Source organism: Lissotriton helveticus, chromosome 5_1 (genome assembly GCF_964261635.1).
Source record: "Lissotriton helveticus chromosome 5_1, aLisHel1.1, whole genome shotgun sequence".
NCBI lineage: Eukaryota > Metazoa > Chordata > Amphibia > Caudata > Salamandridae > Lissotriton > Lissotriton helveticus.
In genome coordinates, this window is record NC_136065.1 from 1,680,618,677 (window position 1) to 1,680,630,916 (window position 12,240).

Consider the following 12,240-nt stretch of genomic DNA (forward strand, 5'->3'; position numbering starts at 1 on the left):
ATCGCCCTCTGGGGTCCGGGGCCTTTGTTCACCACTTGGTAAGTCGAGGCGCTTGTCGCCAAGGTCTTCGACCTCTCCTTCTTCTGCGGTCAGGGCCACTGGTTCCCAGAACGTTACGCATGTGCGCTCCCGGCAGTCACCCTCCCTTTATCCGCCCTTTCCAGGTGAGGGGGCGAAGCGGGCCCAGATGGAGGCATATGCTATGGCTTTGCAGGCCTCCCTGGGGTCCTCTCCCGTTCCTGGGGCGTCCTCAAGGCCTCCGCTTCTTGTGGGGTCCCCGACGAACTCGCCGGTGGGTTCGCCCCCGGCGCCTATTGAGCCTTTGCTCCCTGGGAATGTCGGAGATGTGGTATAGTTAGGTTGCTGCGCGCCGGGTCCCCCACTTCGGTCCACGTGGAGTCGTCAGGGCGCAGCCCAGCTGGGTCCCCCTATACGACACAAGGCACCTCTGCCGCGCCACATAGCCCCGCTGGGCTCACTGTGGCACCGCAGGTGGTTGCCGGTGCTCATAGCCCTGGCTTGGGCACACCCCGGGCTTCCGGACAGGCAGCCGCCTGTCCAGAGCCGGGGTCGGTGCCGTTCCGGCGCTGGAGCCTCCTCCTCCGTAAGCTGGCCTCGCTGGCACCAGTGCCTTTTCCTTCTTCTGAAGGGGAGCTTGTCGTAGTTTCGGCACCGTCTCGACGCCGAATGCAGATGAGTCGGCATCTGACGAGGCACGATCGGCGCCGACACATGCTGATTTGGCGCCGTGTCGACACCGAGTTCTGGACTCTTCTCTGGAGAGAGTGCGGCGCTGCCCTCACACACTTGGAATTTGTGGAGCCTCCTCAGGAACTCCCAGAGCCGGCAGGCTCTTCCCCTCCCCAGGAGCCCCGGCAGGATCCTCATTCTTCAATGAGGCTCCCTTACGTGGGGCATTGGTTGCACCCTCAATGTTTGGGGAGGGTCAGCTTACAACCCTCCCCCACTGATGAGCGGTCTTCCCCTCCAAGGAGGGCTACCGAGGCTGATGCAGCCTTTTTGAGACTGGTCTCATTGGCCTCGCCCATTTTAAATATGCAACCCCCTTCTGCCCCTTTGTCCACTTGCTTGAGGTCCTTCACCGTGGGTCCGGCAAAGTGGAGCCGCTTCTGCCTTCTGAGGCTTCCCTTTATAATGCCCTCTTGGGTGCCTGGGTCCGGCCTGCTTTAGGTGACCCGGTGGCTCGTTCACTTTTGCACAGCCACCGCCCAGCTCCACGCGACCCTGTGTGCCTCTTTGTACATCCTAATGTGCAGGGTTTGTGTTGCAGACTGATTTCCCCTCCCTGCCACCTCTAACGCTTCCTCCCTCTTGGGAGTCAAGGTGGCTTGAGTCATGGGGTAGGAACATCTTTGCATCCACTAGTGCAGCCCTGCGGTCTTTAAATACAGTGTGTGTTTTGGCTCGGGCTACCTCTGCCCTGTGGGACTCTGTGGAGTCTTTGCTTCCTACCACCTCTGAAGGCGCTCGCATTGATCTCCTTCACCTCCTCTGGGATGGCCGCGATCTCGCCGAATTCACAATACGTTCAGCCCTATATACAGCGGATTCTTTAGGCCGAGCTATGGCGGGTTCTGTTGCCTTAAGGCGCCACGCTTGTTAAGAGATAGCGTCTTCCCTGAAAATATCCGGGAACGACTGGTTGACTTACCCTTTGATGAGGTTTTGTTATTTGATGCTCACGCAGAGTCGACGGTTCATCAGCTCCTAGCGGGCTTTCATCCTCCCACTTAGGTCCTCCTGGACCGGTTTTCCCTGGTGGTACTTTTTCATTTAGCATTCCTTCGATGTGCTCTAGGTTTAGCATGGGCTGTGAGCCTTACGTCTTCTTTTCTACAAGGGAAATTACCCTTTTATTGGAATCCCCTGGATGCGTTTTGCTTTCTGCTCACTGTTGACCTGCTGTGGCAGTGTTCCACGGGTTACTAGGTCTGGTCCTCTGACTGCGGTGGCTCAGTTCGGTAATGTCATGGGGCTCGGGACTCATGTTCACGGGTTCAGTTCGTTACTACGCTCTTTGGCTTGACTTTATTGCCCTAAGAGGTGTTCCCCGATGTTTGGGGTGTGTGTACTCCATGTGGGGTACTTGTATGCTATTATATAGCGTTGCTTGCCTCAAAAGGGCCTGGGGAACCTGTATGCTCCATGCACCCTTGGTGGTCTATTATACAATGTTTTTCCATGATCCCCTCTTCTGATTGGCTCATGCCTGCCCTTACTGTGCTGGGTATGATCTAGGATGGACATGCTCCATGCTCCTGGTTAGTTCTGTATCTACAGATTTCGATGTTATGCATGTATGTATACATGCCGGTTGCCATTGCTTTCCATTTCTCGGGTCGCTACCTCTTTTCGAAGTTGCGAGGTATGGACCTATGTCCCCACGTGTAGGGTAGCATTTCTGAGTCATTGCAACTTACCTATAAGGTTCCTCCTTGTTTCTACTTCCTGGGGTGGTTTCCCAGTTTTGCGACTGCTCTTTTTCTTAGTGCTCGGACACTGTACTTATCTTACCTTCCTCTAGTTGGAAGGTTTGGTCTTGGATTCAGAGACTCTTCCCACATTTCTACATGGTGCTTTTTATACCTCTACTGCCCTTTCCTTTGGATGTGCCTCTTTACTAGGTATCATCCTACTGTTATATCAGCTATGCCTGCGGGGCAGCTCTTCTGATGGCAGTTGTCCTTGGTCTACTCCCTACAGGTCTGTATTCGTGGGTTCATTCTTCTGTTGGCCTTCATGGTGCCCGGTCGGGCAGTCTTATGCTTTCTTTAGCTACGCCACTTTAAGGTCTCTGCGACTGGTTCCCTGCTGCATGTGCTGGTAGTGGCCTGCTTCAGGGGTTTTAAATTGCTGTTGTTCACCCTGGTTTTTCCCTTTGGGACTGTGTAAGCACTTAGCGTGTTTCTTGTACCCGCCTGTTGTACTCAAAGCATTACTCAGTTTCTACCTCTTACCCATTGGTTCTTGGCAGAAGCTCTTCGTTCTTTCCATAGGCTGGCCTAGTAGGCTCTGGTTGCATCGTTCATGTTCTCTCGTCCTTTGGTCGGGGTCCATATAGTGCATCATTAAGCTGAGAGTGGTCCTTATTCCTCTCTCTCTCTTCCTTTGTTCTGGTACGGCTGGTGCCGTTTCTGCCTGTCATCCTTATACAGGTATGGGTGGTGTCATTCTGGCATTTTTGGGATGTCTTGCATCCTGTTATCTCTGCTCTTCCGAGCTGCTTGGGGTGCTGTCTGGCTGTTCCGCCACAGCTTTATCCATTGTCCATCACTAGGTTGCCGGCTCAGATGCTTGAAGCTTTCTATTGTTCTGTCGCAGACCCACCTCCCTCCTGGGGTATGTCTGTGGCATCTATTCTAAGTTAAGGAATGTGCGGCTAGATGTCTCTATCAGATGTACGAGTTACTTACCTTCGGTAACGATGTATTTGGTAGAGACGTTGTCTAGCCGCATATTCCTTAACGCCCAACCAGCCTCCCCGTTCTGCGAGGACCTTGCCGAGTGGTGTTCTCCACTGGTCTCTTTCAGGTGCCATTGGTTTTTCTCTTAGGGGAGTTCACATAGTTGCATCCCTTTCAGAATTTCCATGTACAGCTAATTCCCTCTAGGGGCTTCTTCATGTAATATGGTGCCTTTTGATTCACCTTTGCTACATGGTTCATTTTCCTCTCCTATTGCCTTCCCCTCCTTCCGCCTTCTCTGTTGACTCAGGGTCCTGGGTTCCTCTTTAGTCGTCCTCTTTGGGGATCGGTAGTGATGTTTCACACCTCCATTACTGTAGGGGAAGTGCCAATCTTTCTTACCTTTCTGCAGTGGACTGTTCTTTCTGTTCTCTGTTCTTGCTGGACGGCACAGTTCTACATGATAATGACAGTCTATTTCTGTCTGTTGAGATATTTTCCCTTGTTACACTTTGGGAGGATCTTTGCTTCGCTTGCGGGGTTCTATCTCATAGCTTTCACTTCTATGTAGACAGTCTAGTTCTGTCTTCTATAATGGTGCAGTAGGAGCCTGAACACCCAGCTCTGTTCTTTCAAGAACAGGGAATGACTGGAATCATCTGCATGACATGAAGGTCTGGGTTTTTCGATGACCATCCAGCTAATGTCATTTACATTATGACCCAACTGTAAGAAATCTATTTCTATTTTGGTTGTGGAACGTCTACATCTGCTCCTGTGTTTTGTTATCCGGGTCTTGATCTTTCAAGCAGTCATCCCTACACATCGTAAACCGGAGGCAGGTCAACAGATGAACACCCTCACTGTTGCAGTTAGTGAACCTACGCAGTTCCCAAAATGGGTGTAACCCAACTCATGATTAGTTTGTTGATCTGTAAAGATTCAAACTCCTCAGTTGCTACATGGATGATGCAGCATTATTTTAGGCAGTTTCCACTGTTATTTTGGAGTTAAAAGAAGTCTGCCTTGATCTGATGTGGATTTAAAAGTCTTTCAAGTTGTGTCTATGTTTGGACACAAAAAGTGGTCTGTCTAGTGTCATCCGTCCTGTATTGAGGATGTGCCTGTTTTTATGGATGGCTTTCCTGATATCATTAGATAAACCAGCAAAAATGTTAACACAGACTAGTCGCTCTGAGGCAGGTTTATTGTGGGTCTCATGAAGTGCAATTCTATCGTTGTTGCAGACTCTTTTTTATAACTCAGTCAACTAGTTTTGGGGAATTTGATCTCAGCATAGTTGTTCTCTCAATAGATAAGCATGAGCCTTAAAGGTATGTAGGTTGGAAAACTTTCTTCTGAGTCGGAGGAACTGTCTTACCGGAAAGTTGTCTGAGGGCCCTAGGATGGTAACTCTTAAAGAGTGAGAGCATATATGTCCAAGTTCTGTAGGTAACATGATCACACCTATTCCTCTGCAACACATGCTGCACCACACCCTCTCAATATGCTGTAATAAGAGACATTACAGGGTCTACACAATAGGATTAAAAAACGTCCCTCACAAAGCTTATTTAAACATTACGGCATGGAGCATGAAATATGTGAATGACGTCACCGCTACTGTATGGGCGGCACACGCTTCCTTCTAAATTAGTGACCAAGCATGTGGCAAGTGTCTCTTCTGCATCTCATAAAGCACCATGGCCTGGTGGCATGAAAAATACAAGATAGACCCTTCACCTCCTTGACGCCAGAGATCATACCTGTCGCTCTATGCCCTTTGTTGTCTTTTCACACTTCTGACATGCCAAGCACTCTGTAATTCAAATTTTGTGAGTCCAAAATTTCTTTCCGCCATATTACCAGTCATTATTGATGACCGCTCGGAATTAACAAAATGTTGTTGTTAAAAGTACGCTCTCATTATGATGGTTTTGACTTTTTATACATGTATCTTCCCTTGCCCCTTCCTGGGTGCCCCACTTAGATTCATTCATGCCCAGTTTGCCAAGCACAGTTGAGGTGCAATCCCAACTGAAAGTGGTGATCCACTCACCAGCCTGCTTTGGAGGTGGGAGGGGGTGTTGATGAGGGAGAGATAGAGAGAATGTGGTGTGCATGTGTCACTTTTAAACTGTGGTCCACCTGTGACTGCGGAATCCACAACTGAAGAATCGCACATTTTATCATCTAACAAAGGCTTATTTTGTGTCATCTAAACTGCTTGTTTTCTAGCTTCAAATGAATACAGGTTCAGCAACACAGTGAAATCCAGAGTTTAATTAGCCTTCGCTGGTTGTACAATTTTCATTTTACTAATCTTCTTTTGATTATTCATATTAGTAGAGAGGATTTTTGGTCCTGGTGAATGCATCCACACCTCTGGTATAATTTAGGCAGAAACCTGTTGATCACGACAGTTTTAATTAAAACTGACATAACCCAGTTTTTGGGAGGGGGGTGGGTAGTTTGCACATTTGATGTAAACTGTTTTCCTTTCGTCTTAAAGACTCTCCAACTGTGCTGTAGTGTCAATGAAGCAGCACTGCAGGATGTAAAGAGGGACATATCAGAATCTAAAAAAAAACCTCAGTTGTCCCCTTAGGTTCATCACAACATATAGGAATGAAGGAGAGGAGTGATGAAAGTACTGTTTGCACTATTTTACTTTGGATTGTGGAACGTGGGCAACACGTTAATGCTATCTCACCTTCAAAAAGACACCCTGTATGTTTTATTTTTGATTCCATATTGTAGATAAGGCATATATAATCTATGGATCCTTGTACATCTCTCCATGTTATATGTTGTAGGCACGTTTGTACTTTTATGAAGTGTTGGTTTAATCATTTGCCTTTTGCACCTTCAGCTCTGTGTGTACCTTTTATAGGTGTAGCCAAGGCTACAAGTCCCAGAATGCCAACAGGCTCAATGATCTACTCATTAGGCAACTTGAGATCTTTGGAATGTCTTTCTTTAGCTAGGTGAAGCTTAACAAAATGGTTTATGGGGTGTGCCAGTGTAGTCATTCCATGCCAATGAGTGAAGTCATTATAGTTAGCATGACCTGGTGTCCTGGATTTGCTGAGGCAGGCCTGAATTCTCATAAAATGTCTCTGCAAGTTTCAGCGCATGTCCTGGTTTTCTAAGAGGATAGATAGTACAAAGGGAGGAACGTTTTCATGTGTTTTGGTGCAGAAATATTAGCCCTTATCAGAAAGCAATTTAGTTAGCACAGATAAAACTGAGTAAAATAGGTTTTTAATTCCCTGTAGTACCCATTGTCTGCCTTTCCTATTTTTGTCTGTTCTGTTAATTAAGACTTTCGGTGCCCATAAGTCGATGCAAAATTTTAGTCCTACTTCTATGTTTATGGACCGGTTTTTGGTTTACAAAATCTGGTCACCCTACACTGGAAACAAGTATAAGACATTACCAGGTCCACCGACATGTATTTTTAAAAAAATGTCACCCTCTACACACATCTTTTTTTTTTTTAGTTCACCTTATTGAGGACTTCCTCCATACATTTAAACACCCCATGAGTTCCGTTCCTTGGCGACTGTAGCCTATAACACCATACTTGGAGTTGGTGTTAAAAGGGACCCTATGATGAAGTCTGCCACCGCAGGGTGGGTGAGTACTGTAGTTTTTTAAATTAATGTGACTGACACATTACAGACAGACTGTCCTTTTCTCCATTAACTGGCCAGGAGCGCTCATTGTGTTGTACTGATTAAATTAGGTCGTCATATTCTGTGATCTTTGAGCCCTTCCTATTCCCCTGATTTGTTTTTCCTAGTCAAAATAATACAAACAAGTATAAAGTTATTTACACATTCAATATAACACTGGTCAATCTTGTATAATTTCTAATCCCAAAGTCAACCTCAAAACTGAGTGTTAGATTTTCAGAATTCTTAGGTCACATAGAGCATCCTACTGTCTTGCATACGAACAGGCCCCCAAAAATATCTACAACCCCATGTGGAACCACAACAAGAATAGTCCAATCTTAACATCCCCCAACTAAACAGCACGATAGTCCAAATCTAGCATCACCCATTCAAATTGCAACATCCCCAAACCCAACTTCATCCAATTAAACCGTACCAAGCCTAGTCCGATTCTAGCATTCTCAGCATAATATATGATTATCCAGTAAATTGCAACCTCCTAGCTGACTAGCTCCAGCAGCCCCAGTCAAACTGAAGACATCTTCAATCACTGTCCCTTCTCAAATACCAAAGCCAGGCAATCCTACACGCCCTGCTAAACCACCTTCTCCCTCCTATCTAGTCCCAACACACGGCTAAAATAGCTCCAGTTTAATTGGTCACCTGGGTCACCATGTTGTCTGCCAGTGCCGGTTGGTTGCTGTACTCCCAGCCTCTATCACAAGGCCCCTCTTGCCTCCGAGAACTGCTATTGTAGAAATAGCGGCTGCATTGGCTGTGTACCAAGACACCCTCATCATCGAGACTGAATGGAATGGTGGCGTTGAGCAGCTCTTCACCCGTGGCATTGCGCAGCGCCAAAGGAAGGTTACTCAGGTCCACAAGACACTGGTGATCAGGAGTCAAAGTGATAAAGATATCAGAGAAGATTCCAAATGCCACTAGAAGGTTTGGCAGCCAGCTGAGGATCAGCTGAAGGCGTTGGTGCTGCCCAAAGCCGTCCAATCTCGCCATGGTGATCTCAAAGGATGGTGGCTCAAGAGCAGGCTCCAATGTGCTATGTCCCGAGTAATCCCTCGGCAGAGAGGGAGCCTCGGGCTCTGTCACCGGTCCATCCATCTCTAGAATGTTTGGTTCCACGGAGTCCCCACAAAGTCGGAAGCTGAGAGCAAGTGAGGGATGCGGAGTGGCTCCCTGCAAGAAACAAGCACAAAACCTGGGATAAGCATAAAAAGTTACACTGGAAGACAGACAGTGCGGAAGAAAGAAAAGGAAGGGAAGCAATAAGCAGAGTGAAAAGCCATGTGCTTTGTAGGGCCTGCTTGATTAATAGTAAATGGTTAATGGCTGTTTGAGGGAAAGGGATACAAGATACTCAAACTGACAACTGTGCATTAGGGGCACCTGGACGTTATTACTTGTCAGAGAGAGAGAGAGATCTAGCAGGAGACACGGAGGAATAGAGACAGGAAGAACATGAGAGAAGAGGCTGTGGGTTTGTGTGAATGTATAAGGCCTTTTCGGGGAGCTAGCAGGGTGCAACACTAGACCAAGCTGACCTCTTGTATTTTACACATTTTTTAGCCATAATTAAGTGTGAGCTAAAATGACCTAAGAATCTAAGCAGACAAGACATCTCTTCCAATCAATTCCATTCCCTGTGTACATAAAGCAATTAAAAAATGTACTAGTGGCATCATTACCTAATCCTGGCAGACACAGATTTGGTTTCCGAATAAAATAGCGCAGAAAAAAACTCTCATATGGAACTTTTTACAGAAGAGCTGAAGGACGTAGCTGAGAAAGGATTAATGGAAATCCGCCGAAAGCTCTGACAGATCTCCTCAAGACTATTCTTGTCCCATTTCTACTATAAGTAGAAATACTAACAACTAGACGTACTCCAAAAATATGCTGCCAATAAGCAGAGAACATACAATATTAATTAAATTAATAGATCTGGAACAGTTTAGATGGATGGCTACACTTGTAGAATACTCCTATGGAATAAACCATCTCTGGAGTAGAATGTATCTAGTCTATATCATCCTGGGGAAGGCTTCCAGATAAACAGAAATGTATTTAGGACGACTCTGAATTTTATGCAAATAGATTATTATTTATCAGCTATTTTAAAATATTGCGGTACACAAGGGGGTGGTGATGGACGGAGCATCTGAACCAATCAAACACTCACACCCAGTCAACAGATCTGGGTTTAATCCATCATCGTTCTTTAGCCCACTCTGCCACCCCAGTTCAGACATGGCAGGGCTCGAGAAATCTGAAAAATGGTACTAGTCCTGCAGGTCTAGTACTTTAAAAAAAACTCCTCGACCCAACAGTAACCTACTTGACCTCCATCTCTGAAAGTGGAGCATTTGTGACAAGATAACAAGATTTAAAGGCATCTTTATTGCTCATTTGCTTTGTGAGCAATAAAAAGGCCTTTACATCTTGTTATCTTGCCATATTTGCTCAGTTTTCAAAGATGGAGGACAAAAGTTAGTATGTTTTCCTACTCGCCAGAAAGGGCGAGTAGGACCTAAAAATAGCGCCACCTCATAAAATTTACCTCGCTAATGCGAGCGGTCGAGTGGATTTGTCGAGCCCTGCATGGCCATATGCAAATCAGTCTGACCCTGTGCCTCGTGGGAACAGTCCAGCCCGAACTGCCAAGCCATGCCTTCCCTGGACCGGAAACAAGCTTCCTAGGACCGGTTTCTGGCATTTCAGCCGTCTTCAGCCAGGCTTGGCAGTTCGGGCTGGACTGTTCCCATGAGGCACCGGATCAGACTGATTTGCATATGGCCATGTCTGAAATGGGGTGGCCGAGTGGGTTAAAGAACGGTGATGGATTAAACCCAGATCTGTTGACTGGGTGTGCGTGTTTGATTGATTCAGATGCTTCGTCCATCACCACCCCCTTTTTGTACCATTTTAAAATATTGATCATTTCACAAATCAAAATAAAGATAATGTGGCTCGAGTCTGGATGAAAACGGTAACCTCCTTAGCTGAGGAGTACAAAACGAGGCCTGGAGAAGAAAAATAAAAAAAGTTGTAAAACCAACCATGGAATTTTTAGGGGGACATTTTAGGATTACAACACTGAGAAACATGTGGTGGTCAGGTCAAAGAGGGATTTAGGTACAAATGGGAGGACTTAAGTTTTGTCCTCGCTTGTACATGAAGCATAACAAGATCTTCGAGGTCCTTGAAATTTGTTTAATTTCTTGTGCCTGCAAATTGTGAGTTCTGAGGCAGAACCAGATGTTTCTCGGATAGTCGTAAATCAATGGAGCTAATATGGTCGAGCTTGGATTTCATTGAAGATAAACCGAGACCCCTACAGCAACTTTCTTATGATGAGAGTGATTAAAGCCATGTTAGAACAGAAATCCTTGACGCACAAGAGCTGACACACACGAATGCTAACAAGGTATTGAAGCTGAAGTTATTGGTTTATATATTTATTTATTTATTTATTCAAAGTTTTATATAGCGCGAACAGGATCCTTACAGATATCAGAGCGCTTCACAAAGACAGGGAAGGGGCAGTAGGAGTCAACAGAGATAATGGGAACAGTATAATAGTCAATAACATGGTAATAACATGGATAATAAAAACATACATAAAACCAATCCATATACAATCAGGTAAGGAAGTAAGATAGGACAGCACAAGTCATTGATCCCACTACAGAGGTGTACAGGTGGATCAGTAAACCAACGTGTATCATATCTTGGTCGGTAGTAAGAGAGTAGCGTAGTAGTGCCCCCAACAAGTAGAGTATAGTGCCAGGGGATAGGGTGAGCAGTGATACAAAGCAATGCAGAGTCTCTGAACCAACATCTATAACGATCAGGAGATCTTGGCCAGAAGGATGGTTTTCACCTCTTTCTTGAAGAGTGCAGTGGAGGAGATCAGCCTGGTTTCAGGAGGGAGCGCATTCCAGATCCTGGGTGCCATTCCTGAGAAGGAGCGCTTGTAAGTTTTCACTTTCCGGAATCTACGAGGTTTCAGGAGTAGATTTTTTGTGCTCCTATTGGATCTCGAACCTCCTGATATAGACAGCTTTTGAGCGAGGTAGCTGGGTGCCTTGTGGTGCACGGCCGTGTGAGTCATAATTGCAATTTTTTGCTGTATTCTGGCTTCAAGAGGCAGCCATTTTAGAGACTTTAAGTCTGGGGATATGTGCGAATGCTTTCTAGAGCCAGTAATGAGTCTCGCGGCAGCGTTCAGGGAGGCTCTTAAGGGTGCTGTTGTGGATAGCGGGAGACCGCTGAGGGTCGCAATTCCGTAGTCTATTCGAGGGATGACTAAAGCTTGTACAGCAGTTTGGAAGTCTTTGGCCGGGAGGAAAGGTTTAATTTTCCTCAGCGTGTTAATTTGGAAATTAGCTGCTTTTGTGGCTTTGCTGACGTGCTGCTGCATGTTGAGCTTGGCGTCGAGTGTGATGCCTAGGGATTTCGCCGAGTCCACGATGGTAGGTTGGACATTGAGTGCTGTTAGGTTATTGAGCCAGGTTTGGGTGGTGGAGATTTTCGCCGGGGGTGAGATGAGTAGGAACTCAGTTTTCAGAGCATTTAGTTTGAGGTGATTATCGGCCAGCCAAGATTGGGTGTTGATAAGCGTGGAATTCAGATGTTTGATATCTTCCGGGGATTGTAGCTTTAGGTAGAGTTGTGTGTCATCGGCGTACATATGGAATTGAACATTGGATGCATGAAGCAAGGTGGCGAGCGGTTCCATAACGAGGTTGAACAGAGTAGGGGAGAGGGTGGATCCTTGTGGAACCCCTAGATCTGCAGGCACAGGTGTAGATAGCACATTGTCGATCTTGAACCTCTGAGACCGGTTGTGAAGGAAGGACGAAAACCACTTGAGAACAGTTCCCGATAGCCCCATTCTAGAACTTAGCAGCTCCAGCAAGTTCTCATGTTTGACCGTGTCAAATGCGGACGAGAGGTCAAGAAGGATGAGGAGGCAGGACTCATTGCGATCCAGAATTTGGAGGGCGTCATCAATTATGTGTGTCATAGCTGTTTCCGTGCTATGTTTCGCTCTGAAGCCTGATTGATGAGGGTTGAGGAGGTCAAATTGATCAATGTGTTTTGTTAGTTGGAGTTGG

At 46.3% G+C, this 12,240-nt stretch overlaps 1 protein-coding gene across 2 annotated transcripts in view; it reads right to left on the reverse strand.

The window, feature by feature from the left end:
• Window positions 1–12,240, reverse strand: part of SLC22A17 (solute carrier family 22 member 17) — a 100,664-nt gene that overhangs the window by 77,695 nt on the left and 10,729 nt on the right. For both annotated transcript variants that reach the window (XM_078644914.1, XM_078644915.1), the window contains exon 2: window positions 7,769–8,299. In XM_078644914.1, coding sequence (XP_078501040.1) covers window positions 7,769–8,224 — 456 coding nt within the window. In that variant the 5' untranslated portion in view covers window positions 8,225–8,299. The remainder of the gene's footprint in view (window positions 1–7,768; window positions 8,300–12,240) is intronic.